General features: G+C 42.3%; 2 protein-coding genes across 2 annotated transcripts in view; one reads left to right on the top strand and one right to left on the bottom strand.

The window, feature by feature from the left end:
• Window positions 1-593: 593 nt before the first annotated feature.
• CSUI_000017 (polya) lies at window positions 594-8,290 on the bottom strand (the record flags this gene model as incomplete). Its single annotated transcript, XM_068060252.1, has 6 exons — window positions 5,369-8,290; window positions 4,192-4,440; window positions 3,169-3,354; window positions 2,351-2,443; window positions 1,579-1,608; window positions 594-1,280 (listed from the first exon to the last, which is right to left on the bottom strand). The coding sequence occupies exons 1-6, from the start codon at window positions 6,635-6,637 to the stop codon at window positions 594-596; spliced, it is 2,514 nt and encodes an 837-aa protein (XP_067927776.1). The 5' UTR covers window positions 6,638-8,290.
• Window positions 8,291-8,529: 239 nt separating this feature from the next.
• The window catches only part of CSUI_000016 (dead deah box helicase domain-containing protein), a 12,152-nt gene continuing 4,942 nt past the window's right edge, over window positions 8,530-15,739 (top strand). Inside the window, exons 1-5 of the mRNA XM_068060251.1 lie at window positions 8,530-10,648; window positions 11,964-12,511; window positions 13,350-13,463; window positions 14,087-14,196; window positions 15,211-15,380. Of these exons, the coding sequence (XP_067927775.1) occupies window positions 9,307-10,648; window positions 11,964-12,511; window positions 13,350-13,463; window positions 14,087-14,196; window positions 15,211-15,380 (2,284 nt within the window). The 5' untranslated portion in view covers window positions 8,530-9,306. The remainder of the gene's footprint in view (window positions 10,649-11,963; window positions 12,512-13,349; window positions 13,464-14,086; window positions 14,197-15,210; window positions 15,381-15,739) is intronic.

Below are 15,739 nucleotides of genomic sequence, written 5' to 3'. Positions count from 1 at the left end.
TATATATACACATATATTTATATATGTATATATACGTCTCTATGATGTGTATGTAAGTAGAGTGGATCCACCTCCACCAGTATCCTCTCATACTACTTCTGCTACTGCTATTTCTAGTACTACTCCTACTCCTACCATCTTCATTCATCCACCATCCTCTGCGTATCTCTCTCTCTGTATATATACCCAGACCTACAAAGGAGAGGTGCTCTCTATATATGCACGTATGAAAATATATGTATCTATCTCTATCTCTCCCCCTCTACACACGCACGTATGAAGGTCTATGTGTACGTATAATAGATCGAAGAGCGAGAAAGAAGAAAGAGAGACAAGATCGAGAGGGGGGGGGAAGTGTGCTGGGCGGATGAGAGATAAAAAAACAAAGAAGGAAAAGCAGAAAGGAGATGCCTTGACAAACTTGGACAGGACTTCATTCGTTTCTTCTGTTGAGAGAGAGCGAGAGAGACAGCATACGAGACAGCTAGAGAGAAAGAAAGAAGGAGAGAGAGAGATAGAGAGGAAGACAAGCGTGATATGTTTACTGGGGTCAGCGCACTAACGTTGCAAGAGACTGTTTCTTTGTTTGTGTGTCACGCCCTATGTGAAGTATCTTCTTCTTCATCTTCTTTTCCCCCGTCGATATGAACAGCCATTCCTATCTTCTTTATCATCCCCTTCCTGCCTTCTTCTTCTTCTCCTCCTCCTCCTCCCGTGTCTCCGTCTTTTCCTCTTTGTTTGAATGAAGAAGAACCCACCTCACTGTTTGTAGGAGAAGAAGAATAGGTGTCATGAGCTTTCATTCTCTTCTTCTCCCCTCCTTCTCCTACCTCGACTCCTCCTCTTTCTTTCTCGACCTCTTCTCCTAACTTTCTCTTCGTCCCCACATGAGACCTCTCAGCGTCATCACTACTACTACTACAGCTACTACCTCTCTCTCTTTCTTCTTCTTCTTCTCCTCCTCCTTTTCGGCCCGTTCCTCTTCGCGAAGAACCTCCTGACATAAGCGTAGAAGAAGTGCACGTGGAAGCCGTCGGCGAAGAAGAAGAAGAAGTTGATACAGAGGATACACCCCGACACCATGAAGAAGAGGGGGTGCTCTGGTGTATGCCGTTCTCCTCATGATTTAGAGAAGAGTGAGAAGAAGGAGAAGAAGTGGCTACATTAAGACTTTCGCCTTTATCACGGGGCTCTTCCTTCTTAAAGACATAAGCTGGGAGCTGTGACCGACGGAGATGTTTCACACGTAGCTGGATCTGATCCTGATACTGAGGTCTCTCCTGTAGAGCCACGCAAGCAGCAAACGATTTGATCGTCCCCTCGATAATATACAAGAAAAGACACCACTCTACAGAAAGCATCATAGGAAAGATAACACATGCATGATAGATGTATAGTATGTATGAGACCCCCCAATCGATCTTCCTAGTCGGCTAGATTTCGAAGTCTGAAAGAGAAAGAAAAGAAAAGAAGAAAAAAAGAAAAAAAGAAAGGAAGATCAGAGACACCCTGTTCTCCTTCTTCTTCTCCTCCTCTTGTCTGTCCGTCTGTCTGTCTGTCTGTCTCTCTTCGACTTACCGACCACTGATTAATGAGATCGACGAAATCCTAAACATACACCAACACACAAAAGAAAGAAAGAAGGAAAGAGAAAGAGAAGAGAAAGAAACAGAGGAGAAATGAGAGTGGGAAGAAGAGGAAAAAGAAGCAAGGAGCCATCTTTTCACGCTTTTAAGATAAGAAGAAGAACAACTCCTCTCGTTCTAATCGCAGGCATCCTATCTCTCCCCCCCCAGGTGTCGGTGCTACTGCTCCCATGGCCCTCCTCCTCTTTTTCTTCTTCTCTTTCTTCTTCTTCTTCGTATGAAGATCTGCTATAGCTACACTTGCCCCCACGACTACTACGACAACGACTACGGACCAGACAGAAGAGACAGTGAACAAAGAAGGAAATCTCATCCAACATGCCATCAACGAAGAGAGATAAAGAAAAGAAAAAGAAAAACGTGACGGGAAGAGAAAGACATTCCCGTGAAAACGGAGAAGAAGAAAGGACAAGAAACAGTTCTGTCATGTCTTCGCCTTTCTCCTCTTCTCTCTCGACCGCAAGGGGTCTCTCCCTACCAAGAGAGAGGAAGACCATCTCCTCAAACTATCTATCTATCTATCTATGACCGATTTATATGTGTATCTCTTTCAAGCTTTACTACGCCTGCATGTATGCATGAGTATGTATCTATCTAGATATATATATCTATATATGTGTGTGCCTATCCTGGTAGTTGAAATAGTAGGATATCTATATAGTATGAATGTATGAGAAATGAAAAAGTTGAGAGAGAAATCGTACACTCGCAGCTGGTCGAAGATCGATGACTGTCGATTGCTGCTGAGAGAAGGTCAAGCCAACTAGCATCGACGATGCAAATCTCCACTCAGGCTCCTATACACCCCACAGAAAGCATAGCAAACACATGCAAGAAAAACAAGGAAATGACAACTCCTGACAAGTCTCTCCTTCTTTTTCTTCTTCTCCTCCTAAAAGTGCAAACTTTCCTTTTCTTCTTCTTAAGAAAGGTCCCGGGGGGAGCTAAGACACCCTTCTTCTCCAACCTGACACCCGCAGGTCGGAGGATTCCCTTTCGATCAGGGAGTGGATCTAAAAATGCTTTTTTCGCTCTCGTATCCTCTCTAAGAGAACAGCCACACATTCAATGAAAATGATGAACCATAGTATCTAACTCTATCTATCTCTAGTCTATCCATCTGTAATCTATCTTTGATCTTTCTATCGCTCTTTCATCTATTTGCTGTATTCTATGTATCTATCCAAACCCGTAAGAACGTATCAATGTGTATAGAGAGAAGGAGAGGGAAGTGCATGCTGATAGACTACGGAAGACCCACATAACAAAAAGACTTCCACAGAGAAGAAGAAGAAGAAAACGGACAGACAAGAAAAGAAAGAAAGAAAAGGAACAGACGAATCAACTGCAGAGGAGACACTCGACAGAACAATGTGCTTGTAAATCTGAAAGAGAAGAGGCTTCTCTTCTCCTTCCATCTCCGCCGAAGGCTATGGAAAAGACCAACTCCCGAGCTCATACATCTTCTTTTCTTTTCTTCTTTCTTGATCTTGTTCTTTTTCGCTGAAAAGATTGAGTTTACTTCAAAAGAGAAGATAGAAGGAAAGGGCCGTATGGTCATGGAAGGTTCTCCTGTGCCTCCACCTCCTCGGCTTATATTCGACGAATTGCCTCCCGCGCCTCCTCCGGTCATCATAGCTAATCGCTCTAGATGCTTCACTAGGAATCGAACCTTCGACTCGACCCATCCAAGCCATTTCCTATGAATCTATACAACAGATAGAAGGGGGTAAAGACAGAAGAAGTGAAGAACGAAGAAGATAAAGAGATATTTTGAAGGGAGAACGAAAAGAAAGAAGAGAAAGAACTCCATTGAAAAGGAAGAACCTTCGATAGAAGGAAAGAAAGAGAGAAAGAGGAGTCATCGTTATGTAGGGGAGGAAGGCAGACTCCTACAAGGAGATACATCTATCTATCTATCTTTCTGTCGATCAATACAGGAATCTATCTCTCCCTCTCTATAAGATAAATGAATACATCGACATGCCAATGAAGGGGCAGCCGGTCGATTCCCCAGTCTGTAGAGAAGAGAAAGCCGGAAACCTCCGTCAAAACAAGAAAGGAAGCAAAGCTCATATCTGCTTCCCCAACCTCCTCGACGGGTCATACGCAGCTAGCTGTATGCGCACCCGAGAGCTCTGCATAGATGATAGATATACATTGGTGTCGACTCGACATGCACCTCTCCCTCTCCACTCCTCGCAGAAAGCATTCACGTTCAAGTACATACATGAAACAAAACAAGCAGTCTCCTCTGTCCCCTTCTAGATCTTGAAAGAACCTTGTCTTTCTCTTTGGAAAAAGGAAAGACTTCTGAAAAGAAGAAAGAAGCAGTAGTAGTGGTACCATTACTACTACTACTACGACTATCCTCCTGCTCGTCCTGTTCTTTCTCATAAATATATATATAGATAGATAGATAGATAAATAGATATACAGATAGATGCTGTCTTCTTAAGCGTACCCACCTTTCTTCCTCCAGACATCGATATCTCTCTCTCTCTCTGTCTGTCTGTTTCTCTCTATCAATGTCTGTGTGTCTTACCGTTTCATTTTGAGCGAAGATTTGGAGCTCGAGGAAATGTTTGTAGTGGGTCAAGTCAAGAGGTTGCATTACAAGATGAAGAGTCTCGATCCACGTCAGAGGTCTTCTTTTCTTCTCCCAGTCATCGAAAATTCTCTTAGCTAGAGCGAGTTCCTCTGTAATTACATTCTTCGTAGATAAGCTCACATTATGTGTGCTATTCATCGAAGGAAAGGCTGGCGTAATGATCGGGAGTAGATGGTATCGATCCTACAGACAACATAAAGAAACGAAGAAAGACCGCAGGCATCAAAAGCAAACATGAAAGCAAAACTTCCCCTGGCACAAACTTGTGGAACCTCAAACCAAGAAGAGTCACACATACACATATAGAGATGTAGACAGAGAGATAGAGACGACGTAGATATGGATCGATAGAAAGTGTGTATCGGATATAGGATAGCTAAGAAAATACAGAGTAAGGTAGAGATCAAGAAGACAGAAGATGGCTGAGAAGAGAAAGTCACTTGGATCAACACGTCGATATTCTTCCTTCGCTACCGAGGTGTATCTGCACCTCATTCCTAAAGGCATAGGTCTCTAACACAGAGTGTATGTACGCTAAATCTGACCAGGCTTGCATGCATCTGCATACAGATAAAACACAAGGTTCACGTTTGCTTGGAGATGTCTAAGCTTGCGTGCACCTGTGTACCCGGAAAAGACGAGGTGTATGTACATCAGCATGCACCGGCATAGACATTGAATACAGGGTGTACGTACACCCGAAAATGGCCAAGCATGCATGCGCCTGTATATGTGAGGTGTACGTACACCGCATGTTGACCAACGGGCATCTGCATGCAAATAGAACAGGGGTGTACGTACACCTGAAAACCATTGAACTTGCATGCACCTGGGCAAACAATATATGCAAGGGCTATGTGCAGGTAACACGGTCACGAAAAACTATCCTCCGAGGTGTACATACACCTGAAGATGAACAACCTACATAGCTTGTACCCACCCTTAAATCCACATCTCCACAGACATATCGACTTGGAGGTGTACATACACCCGAACTGATGACTCATCTCCTCAACATTTCCGTATGATTGAGCACGACAAAACCATGCATGTGTCTCTCTTTCCTATTTTCTTCATCCTCCTCCCCTCCCCTTGCACACACCCTGCCTACCTGTATATTCACCTTAGGATTCCATACTTTGAAGTTAGACAGTCCATCGATTCCTTGTTGGTCTTTAATTTTACATAAAAGCACAGGGCTATTCCGCCAGTTCCATATACTATAGACCGTGAAGAATCTCTGGATGAGCTGACTGGGAGAGAAGTTCGGATAGAGCTGGCAGCATCTAGCTACAAGAATCGACCAGCTAATACCTCCAAGATAGCCAAGTACATTGCTGTATATACACCTGGACTTGGCCCAGTACTTGATGAACCTTAGGGTGACTCGAAAGGTTTCTTTATTCGGAACAAGCTTCAAGATAAGATCAGCAACACGACTTCCATTGACACTTCTCGCCGTCTTTTCATCTACATATCTGAGAATAAGATCATTATCTAAGGAAGACCAAGAATTGGGAATGAGCGGAAGAGGTAATCTTGCAAAAAGAAGATCGATTTCGACGCCGTCAAAGTTGAATTTTAAGAGAGGTGTATAGGCATCAGGGACAGGTATAAGTTTGGTAATTCGAGAATCTTGCTGGAGCTTTGCATGCAATACAGAAAAGAACGCTTCCCGACTTATATGTCGAGGAGTCACACATAAAGTATCTATATCGCTCCCAGGTGTCGTGACACCTAAGCGATAACTGCCGAAGGTGAAGATCTTTCCTCCAGCTTGTCTCGCTTCTTCTTCGTCTAAACCTTGTTCAATTCCCACTTCGATGACCCACTCTAAGATGATTCGATTCAATTCATTTAAGACCCTTTCTCTCTGGATGGTCCCTGCTGCCGTTTCATAGAGATTGAGAGACTTTAAGACACTTATCAGTTCATTACTTCGATGGATATCTCCCTCTTGAGGTAGCCGAAGATTCACAGGATTCGTTACACCGTAGGGATAGACACCTTCCTTCTCCTGTACATACACCGGAGAATCTCCCATAGCACGAATCCATGCTGGAGAAGTTGTAGAGACACATGACGCTGAAGAAGAACGAGCGGAAGAAGAAAGTTGACGTGAAGAGGAAGAAGAAGAAGGAGAGGGCGGGACAAGAGAAGAAGAAGACGAATCCCGCTGACTATAGTGATGAAGGTGATAGGTCGTGGTACTATAAGAGGAGGAAGAAGAAGAGTCAGAGGTGTACGTTAAAGTCTGGGAGAATGCCGATACACCCCCTGAGCTTTGTGAAGAAGAAGAGGAAGAAGAAGAGAAAGATTCATGATTCTGTGTATGATGTGAGAATTGCTTTGATAGATGGGCCGTGCTGTTCTCGAGCATCGCTGCTAAAAGATCTTACAAAGAAAAAGAAAAAGAAGAAAAAGAAAGGCAAAGAAAGAAAAGCTGAAAAGGAAGAAAGAAGAAAAGACCTCTCAAAGACAAGCTTCTCAATGTCCACTCTGCACAAGGCCTTCATACAGATACACCCGTCGCTCCGCTTTGTCGCTCCTCTTGACTTGTCACACATCGACGCCTGTCATTCTCTTCTTTTTCTTCTTTTCTGATGTGATGCTCTCTAACTCCTTTTCCTCCTCTATACACCAAGAATACACACGTCTAGAGACAGAGAAATACAGAGACAGACCACCAGGTGATCCTGATAGAAAAAGGTTTCCGTATGTCTAGAGAGACAGAGGGAGAAAGACGTTCAACAACATCAACAACTTGCTCTAAAGCGGAAGGAGAGACGAGACACGGAGACACGTGTGAGGGGTCGGGAAGAGAAGAAAGCTAAGAAGGAATGAAGTGAGGAGGAGACAGACGAAAGAATGAAGACGAAAGAGAAGCATAAAGCAGGAAGAATCTTACGAAAGAAAAGGGAGGGTGTATGGAGAAACACATCGAAAAAGAAAGAGAAATCTCGAACTGACAGGTAGTTCAAGAGGTCGAGCAAAAGAAGAAAAGCGAGGGAACGTATGCAGAAGAAGACAAGAGAAACAAGGCCTAGACAAGATAGACCGCCACCCCAGTCAGCAAAAGAAGCGCACTTTCAGAAATCTTCTTCCCTCCTCTCTCGCTCTCTCTCTCTCTCATTCAGTCGTCAATCGCCTCTCCCTACTTCTCTCTCTGTCTCTTATCGCATTCTGCAAAGTCTTGTCTCTTCTTGATCCCTCCTTTAGGAAAAGAAATGTCACTCTGGAAGAGACATCTTTATGAGAAGAAAGAAAGAAAGGAAGTGGGGGGAGTGAAGAAAAGAGGACCAGAAAGTGAAGCTGAACCTTTCTTTCTTTCTTTATTTCTTTCTTTCTTATCTCTTTCTTTTTCTTTCTTCTTATCTGTTTCTTGCTTTATAACGGGTGGCACTTCTCCCTCCTTGGGAATGACGACGTTGAGATAAGAAGGACAATGTGAGGAAGAAAGGAAGAAGAAAAGGAAAAAGAAATGAAGAAGAAGACAAACAACAGTTGGGTCGAAAGACAAGTATTTTTTGAAGGGCCTGCCCTTCGGGAGAAGAAAAATGAGAAGCCTAGAAGGAAAGAAGAAAAAGGCACGGGAAAAAGACGACAAACAACAGAAGGAGATGTGAAGAAGTGAGAGAAGAATCCCGAAGAAAGATGAGAAAGAAAAGAAAGGAGAGGAAGAAAACAGGAAGGAGAATCCAGCCGGAGAAGAGGAGAAAAGAGGAGAGAATGAAAGACAAGCAAAGAGCGAAGGAAAAGAAAGAAAAGGAATGTTTGTCTGTGGATTGATCGAAATGATAAAGACTAGCTTGGAGGCAAGTAAGATGAGAAGAAAAGGGGAGAGAGTCACTACCGTGTCAAACAGAGGAGAGCTAAGAACGGAGAGAGAAGCGTGAGAAGCCACGAAGAAAAAAGAAGAAGAGGAAGAAAGAAGAAAGAAAATGAAGAAGATATTCCTCTATTCGAAATTGAAAGGGGCTGTTTTCTTTAATGTAAGAAAAAGAAACAAACGGTGGAGAAAAAAAGAACATTTCTTTTCTTATTCCTTCTTCTCAACTCTTCTCTCGACTCCTCATGGACAACCGAATATAAGCCGAACAGCTTTTTTTTGAAGGGTGGACGCGAGAGAGAGAGAAAGCCGTTCCGGGGAGCTATCTCTCTCGATTTGTAGGGGATTCTTTGCATGCATGCAAGGGATTGCTTGTGTGTGTACATGTAGGTAGGTATTATGGAGAGAGTTGAATAACTCTGAATCGACGTCTCTCTCTATCACGTAGAAATGCACTAAGAGGTCCCCTCCCCCGTCGTTGATCTTTCTGTCTGCTTCTCCGTCTTCTACCGAGAGATGTCTCTGTTAAAGGAGAAGAAGAAGAAGAAAGATGAAGAGAAAGACGGTGAAGAGAACGAGGAGGAAGAAGAAGAAGCGGGGGGTCGAGACTAGCTAACTAGCTGAGGTGTATGCTTGTCATCGAAGGAAGGCGCAAGACTCTAGTCTTCTTTCTTTCTTTCCTTCTTTCTTGCTCTTTTATCCTTCTTTCTTTCCTTCCTTTTCTTCTTGTTTTTCTTCTCCTATCTGATAGAGCGGTATTTCATCTTCTCCCACTACATACCTGTGCATGTAGATACATACAGATACATTGGTCCACTTCAATCACGTCTTTCTCCTTTCCTTAGGAAATCGCACTAGCTCTTCGTCTTCCCTTCTCCTTACTGTCTCTACATGTCTGCAAACATGTATACTATCTACATATGTATACCTACACATACAGGCTCACCTATCTGAAGTATATACATACAGACAGAGAGAGACATATCATACAGACGGACATATACAAACATATATATATATATGAAGACACGTACACATACTCATGTGAATATATGTATATATATAGATAGATCGATAGATAGATAGATAGATATGGTATATGTATCTTGTATCCATGTGTATATCTCTATCTATCTCTAGATCTATCTCTATCTAGATGTAAGAATATCTGTTTTGCTAAAGACTAGGCGGAGCTAGGAGGTGCCTGTGTGGTGCAGAGGATGACGGCGATTGCAAGAGACGGCTCATATCCTTTCTCTCCGATGTCTCTTACCCGTCTCTGCACAAGGTCATCCAATTCTTCTTGTCCCTTTTTCTCTTTGGTAAGAAGAAGAGATAAATCTCTTTTCCTTCCTCCTTCCTCCTCTTTCGGAGACCTTCGCTATGTTGGTCCAACTGAAAGAAGAACAGTTCTTCTTAGGGACTTCCTCACTCCGGGTGTACATACACCCCAGGGTTGTTTAATGTTGTCTGGTCCTGCACTCCGTGAGTCCCCCTTCACATCATCTCTCAGCTTCTCCTTCTTCCCCTTCTCCTCTTTTCTTTCTTCTTCTTCTTCTTTTCATTCTTCAACTCGATGGATGGATGATCTCCTTTCTTATGCAGATCAACAAGAAGAAAGAAAGAAAGATCTTTCCTCTTCTCTTCCACGCACTTCTCTCTCCTCTCTTCATTCATCTTCTTCTTCTCCTTCTCATCTTCATCCATCACAGCTATGTCGCCGAGTGTCTCGGCTGCCCCTTGATAAATCCTTAAGAGAGAATCTGAAGACTCTCTATTCTATAACGCATCTTACCCCGATTCAAGACCAATCTTTTCTTCCTATCCTTCTAGGTGAAGATGTCTTCGTTGCGTCTCATCCTGGATCGGGAAAGACTCTTGCTTATCTTCTTCCTTTACTTCAACGAATGATCAATCAGAGATCTACCTCTCTCTTCTCTTCATCTTCCTCTTCTTCTGGTGCAGGGACAGGAGAGTCTTTTCATCGAGAGGCATCCATGTTAATTCTTCTCCCTTCTCGTGAGTTATGTATACAAGTAGCGTCGATTGTCTTATCTCTTATGCCATCCATCTCGATTGTCGTTGCAGATTCGCATATTTCTACCCCTTTCTCTACTTCTTCTTCTTCGATAGATGCAGGAAGACGTGAGAGCTTGAAATCTTATCAGGTGTCTCTTCCCAATGCCTGGGACGATCAACATCGATTGTCTCCCTTGAGGAACATCGACTTGATCATCGGGACACCATCTCGATGTGTCGTTCTGTTAAGAAAGAATAAGATTTCTTTCAACAACCTTAGGACTGTCGTTCTCGACGAAGGAGATGCTCTACTTCGCCGTGGCTATATCTCTCAGATAGAAGAACTTCTAGGAGAAAGAGGAAGAGGAGAAGAAGAAGAAAAGAAGCAGAATGATATAAAAGAGAAGAAGAAGAAGAAAATACAGACCTTAATCTTCACGGCAGTTATCTCAAAAGATCTCCAATTTCTTCTCCAAGCTCACTTCCATGGAAAGATGAAAGTGATTAACCTCCTCAAGACTCCACCCCAGGCACGAGCAAAAGGTAAGCTAAAGAAATGAAAGAAAAACGAGAGAGACAAAACAAAAGAGAAAGAAGAAGAGGACAGATAAAAGAGATAGAACGAGAGGACAGGTAATAGAGAAAGAAGAAGAGGATAGGTCAAAGACAAGGGAGAAAAGAAAAGAGAAGAAAGATGAAGAAGAAGAAGAACAACAGAAGGAAGGAGAAGTCTTGAGGTGGGGGCGAGTTGTGGCTGAAAAGCACTCGAAGAGAGGTAAAGTTCTTCTCTACTAATTGAAGGGTTTGGCCTAACTGAGAAAAACGTTTATGTGAATAACGTCTGTATGGGGGTGACCAACTTCTTGAGGTGTATATACACCCGGAAGATAGAGTCATATTGTTGTTCTCAGCACGAGGAGAAGAAGAAGAGAAAAAAGAAGTCTCTTCTTGAGAAAGAGGAATGGAAGTTTCTTTCTTCTTTTTTATCTCGACTTTTGTTGGTCAGTGACACCAAGCCTTCGCCTTATCTAGGTCTCCGAAGAAAAGGGCGTTCCCTACTTTCCTCCTCATTCTTCTTATCTCTTCTTCTTCTTCTTCTCCCAGTGATAGAGCGATCCTCCCCGAGACGTATCTAGGGCAGAAAGTCTTTATTTCTAAGCAGGAAGAAAGAGAAACACGGGCGTGCTCCCGTCCCTCCGTGCTCTCGAGATCAACTATAGACAAAAAGATGATAAGCGAACACAGCCACTTCCATCGTCTATAGAAAAAGAAATAGATGCATGCGTATATATAAGAAATAGATGCATGCGTATATAGAAGATATAGTGCATACGTATAGCTATACCTATACATATATATATATATATATGTATATATATGTATGTGTGTCAGTAGATAGGTATTTCATGTGTATAAGAGACACACGGAGGGGCTGTAGCCTGTCGTTCTATTGTTGAGAGTTTCAGAAGAGAAAGGATCTAAACTTTAAATCTTCAAGTATAAACTCCCGCCCGCAGTCTAGGTCTCTCGCTTGAGATCTTTCTATCTTTTCGGAAAAGAGTGAATGGTAAGATGCTTCTCAAATGATCTCCTTTCCATAAAGAAAGAGAAGAAGACGGTGCCTCGGAGCTAAGAAAGAGAACTCATACCTCAGGTGTATAGACACCTCAGAATAGTCCAACAACAATCATGATGATGAAATTTCTTTCTTTCTCTCACTCTTTCTTTCTTTTTTTTCTTTTCTCTCTCGTGTGAGTCTTTCTCCCGCATGCATGCTGTCGACTTTCTCTGTCCTGATGACTGTATCACCTCTCTCCTTCCTTTCCTCTCTTTCTCGTTCCTTCTTCTCTCTTCTCAGGACAGCCGAGGCCTTCTCCTTCCTCTACTGAACAACCCGTCAACAGCCCAGGCAATCAGCCTTCTTCTTCTTCTCCTTCTTCTTCTCCTTCTTCTTCTCCTCGTGCGAGACTGGATAGCTTGTTCTGTGGCTCATCTGTGAAGCATTTCACCTGTAAAGTTCCTTCCGGTAGCCGTCGGAGAGATGTGACGAGATCTCTTCTCCCAACTAGTAAGGAGAAGAAGAAGGGAGAAATGGAGGGTCAACAGAAGGAAGAAGAAGAAGAAGTCATGGACGACGATCATGACGCCTCCGCGTTCTCTGCTGTAGAAGAAGGAGAGATGCGAGTGAAGTTACTTATGTATTTCTTACAGACCAAACTGCCTTTCCATGCTGAACGAAAGAAGAAAGTTAGGAGGAAGGAAAGCGATAGTCTTTCTACATCTTCATCTTCTTCTCCGCTGGGGATGAAAGAGGGTGCTCGAGGAGAACGCATAGACAAAGAAGGAGACGAAGAGAAGGAAGAGGAAAAGAAGAAGTGTATAATCTTCGTAGATACACAGAATGAGGTATGGATGGACAGGCAGTTGTATCTATGGATTCTTACATACGTATACGTAGATATGAAAGGATCTATGTATGATTGTCTCTCTGCGGAGGTGTCTATCTGTCGTTCTATGGATATACATGTATGTCGATGTATCTGGCTGTATCTATTCGTCTGTATCACCCTGTCCCATCATCTATGGAGGAATGAAAAGACACAGCGGGTGCTAGTTTCTTTCCTTCTAGATTTCCAGCTGTCTATACATCACAGAAACTCCCACCTAAAGAAAGATGAAACAAGACAGAAAGAGACCGTTTGCGGCTTTCTATACCATTCCTCTTCACTTCTCTCCCATCTGACGTCGAGATCTTTGAGTGTCTGTTTGTACCTTTCACAGATCTTCGTTTCTTCTTTTCGTTAAATTTCTCTTTGCTTCATTCTTCCCTCCGCGTTTTTCTTCATATCCCTCTCTCACCTCATTCTTCTCTTCAAACCGAATAGAAGGCAGGCAGCAGCACGGTAGTAGTAGTAGTAGTCATAGTATATAAATATATATATATATATATCTATAGATATATCTCGGTTCTGCACATCCTCTATCTCAACGGTCCGTAATTATATAGATGGGACTTCGCACGCCTCCCTCCTTCGTAGAGACACTGAAGAATTGCAGTTTCTCCTCTCTTCTTTCTATGCGTATCAGACTTGCTTTTCTCTCCTCTCTTCTCATCTTTACCTCGGGCTACTCATTTCATTCATACCTGTCTTAGAAACATTTCCTTCTTCCTTTCTCATTCTTTCTTATTCTTTCTTTCTTTCTTTCTTATTCTTTCTTATTCTTTCTTTCTCACTCTTTTTAGGTGAAGCAGCTGGCGGAGCATCCCTACCTTGAGACATGGCGGGTGTCTTATCTTCATTCACAGCTTGATAAAGAGAAGAGAGATGAACGCCTTAATCAATTCAGAAGTGGGGAAGTAAGCAAGCAGTTTCTCAACGAAGAATACCACAGAGATCTTCCTCTTTCCCTATCCTCTCTTCTTTCCAAGGTCAAAGTGAATAAGCAGACAGTTTTCCGATCCCGGTAGTCGCCGTCAGATTCTCAGTACTTCTCCTTCTCTGGTTGCGGTGTATGTACAACTCATCAATGTCTCTGAGGTGACACAAGATCAACAGGCAATCGATGATCCCTTCGTGTGCCTCTCTCAGAATTTTCTCTCAGTCAAAATAGTCTCTTTCTCACTCACCAACAACATGCCTCTGCGTCTACATACACATACATGTACAGTTATATGCATATCGATCTACTTAGCTCTATTTAGGTAATCCATCTATCTCTTTATCTGTCTGTCTTTGATCTATCTGTCTCTTGAATCTATGTCTGTCTCTTTAACCATCTATGTTAACTCTGCCTATCGATCCATCTTTTATCTATTTTTAATCTATCTATCTATCTATCAATCTATCTGTATGTCTGGGGCTGTTGAATCGACTGCTTTTTCTTTGGACTCCGTATCGTCGATTGTTGGGTCAGGTCGATGTTGCGTAAATCGATTGTCTTTCTTTTGTTTTCTGTTTCTTGTGCTGTATGTTTGGTTAGGTGTCGATTCTTATAGCTACCGATGTGGTAGCTCGAGGTATCGATATTCCCTCTGTGACTCTCGTTCTTCATCTGCACCCTCCTTCGCATCCTCTCAATTATCTCCATAGGTATAAAGATCTATAAACATAGAGAACTGAAGATATATATATATATAGCAATATATATATAGAGCAGAACAGGAGAGAGACACATACATAGGTACAAATAGGTATAGAGATGTGGAGCTATACAGAAAGAGATACACAGAGCTATACATATAGGTATGTAGTCGTATAGAGAGATATGTAGAGAGATATCAATACACATAGATATATACACAGGTATACTTTCTTAGGGGAGATCTTGACTTTTTACACTTTCCCACACCGAGATATCGTGTCTTCTGATTGAATCGACTCTCTATCGATGCTCTTAGCCCTCTCTTTCTCATAACAGAATCGGCTCTTTCTTTCCTTCTTTCTTTCTTTCTTACTCTTTCTTTCTTGCTTGTTTTCTCTCTCTTTCTTTCTCACTCTTTCTTTTTCTTTCTTTTTCTTTCTTTCTTGCTTCTTTTCTTACTTATAAGTTGGTGTGTGGGATAGTAAGGAATGTCTGTTCCTCTGACTAGGTAGGCAGTGGTCTTGCTTGAAGAAGACACTTCTTTGCCCCGTGGATGACGAGACATCTCTCTCTCGTCTCTTCACTTTTTCTCTCTTCACCTTTAGAGCCTGAAAGAGAAGCGAGGGGAGATCGGGGGCTTATCAGTCAATCAATCACTCTCTTCTCTCAGGCAACCAAAGCCACTTCGCTCCGCCGTCCATACCAAACCTATACGCAACAGGGATATGTACTGCTGCACTCATCTATCTATCTATCTATCTTTAACGTAGCTATTTATCTATCGTATATATATATATATATATATGCAGATATGTATGCATGTATATACATATATATATACCTATCTAAGTCATTTCTCTCCTCCCTGCACGTTTTGCTACTCTACTCTCGGTTTCTTTTAAGAATATATATATATATATATGTACGTGTACACAGATTTGCACTCTAGATCGAGAGTGGGAGAGATTTGGTGTATCTATGTGACGGACGTTCATGCATGTATCTATTTTGCTTGCATGCAGATCAGGAAGAGCAGGCCGAGGACAGTGTGAAGGAGAGAGTATCGTCTTATATACGAAGAAGGAATGGAGTCGTATCTTAAGAATCAAAGAAGAAACACAAATCGAGTTCCTAAATCTCCCACCTCCTGCGAAAAAGCAGTATGAAGAGACAGCTATCAATAGACTTCTTTGTAAGAAGAAGGACAAGAAAGAGAAAGAAAGAAAGAATTCTCTTGAGAAACATCATCTTCCTTGTATCTTTGTAGGGGGAAATTTTCTTCTTCATTACAAGAGTTTCTTTTCCATCAAGAGAAGAAAAGTCGATGGATGTCTATATACAAACTTAGCTCTATAGAGACTTATCGATAATACCTCCTCCTCCTCCTCTTCCTGCTTATCTATGGTGTGGCTTCTTCGTGTATTCTCATCTCTGCTGTCGCATGCTCTTCCCCTCCTTCTATGCGGGAAGGACACTCAAAGCAATACAAGTCAACACCTCTTCATCTACCAGTGCACGGACATATATACTATCTCTCTCTCTCTATATATA

This window comes from Cystoisospora suis, assembly GCF_002600585.1.
Source record: "Cystoisospora suis strain Wien I chromosome Unknown contig_13, whole genome shotgun sequence".
NCBI classification, from domain to species: Eukaryota; Apicomplexa; class Conoidasida; order Eucoccidiorida; family Sarcocystidae; genus Cystoisospora; species Cystoisospora suis.
Note: the sequence above shows the minus strand (reverse complement) of the source record. Positions and strands in the feature narration are given on the sequence as shown.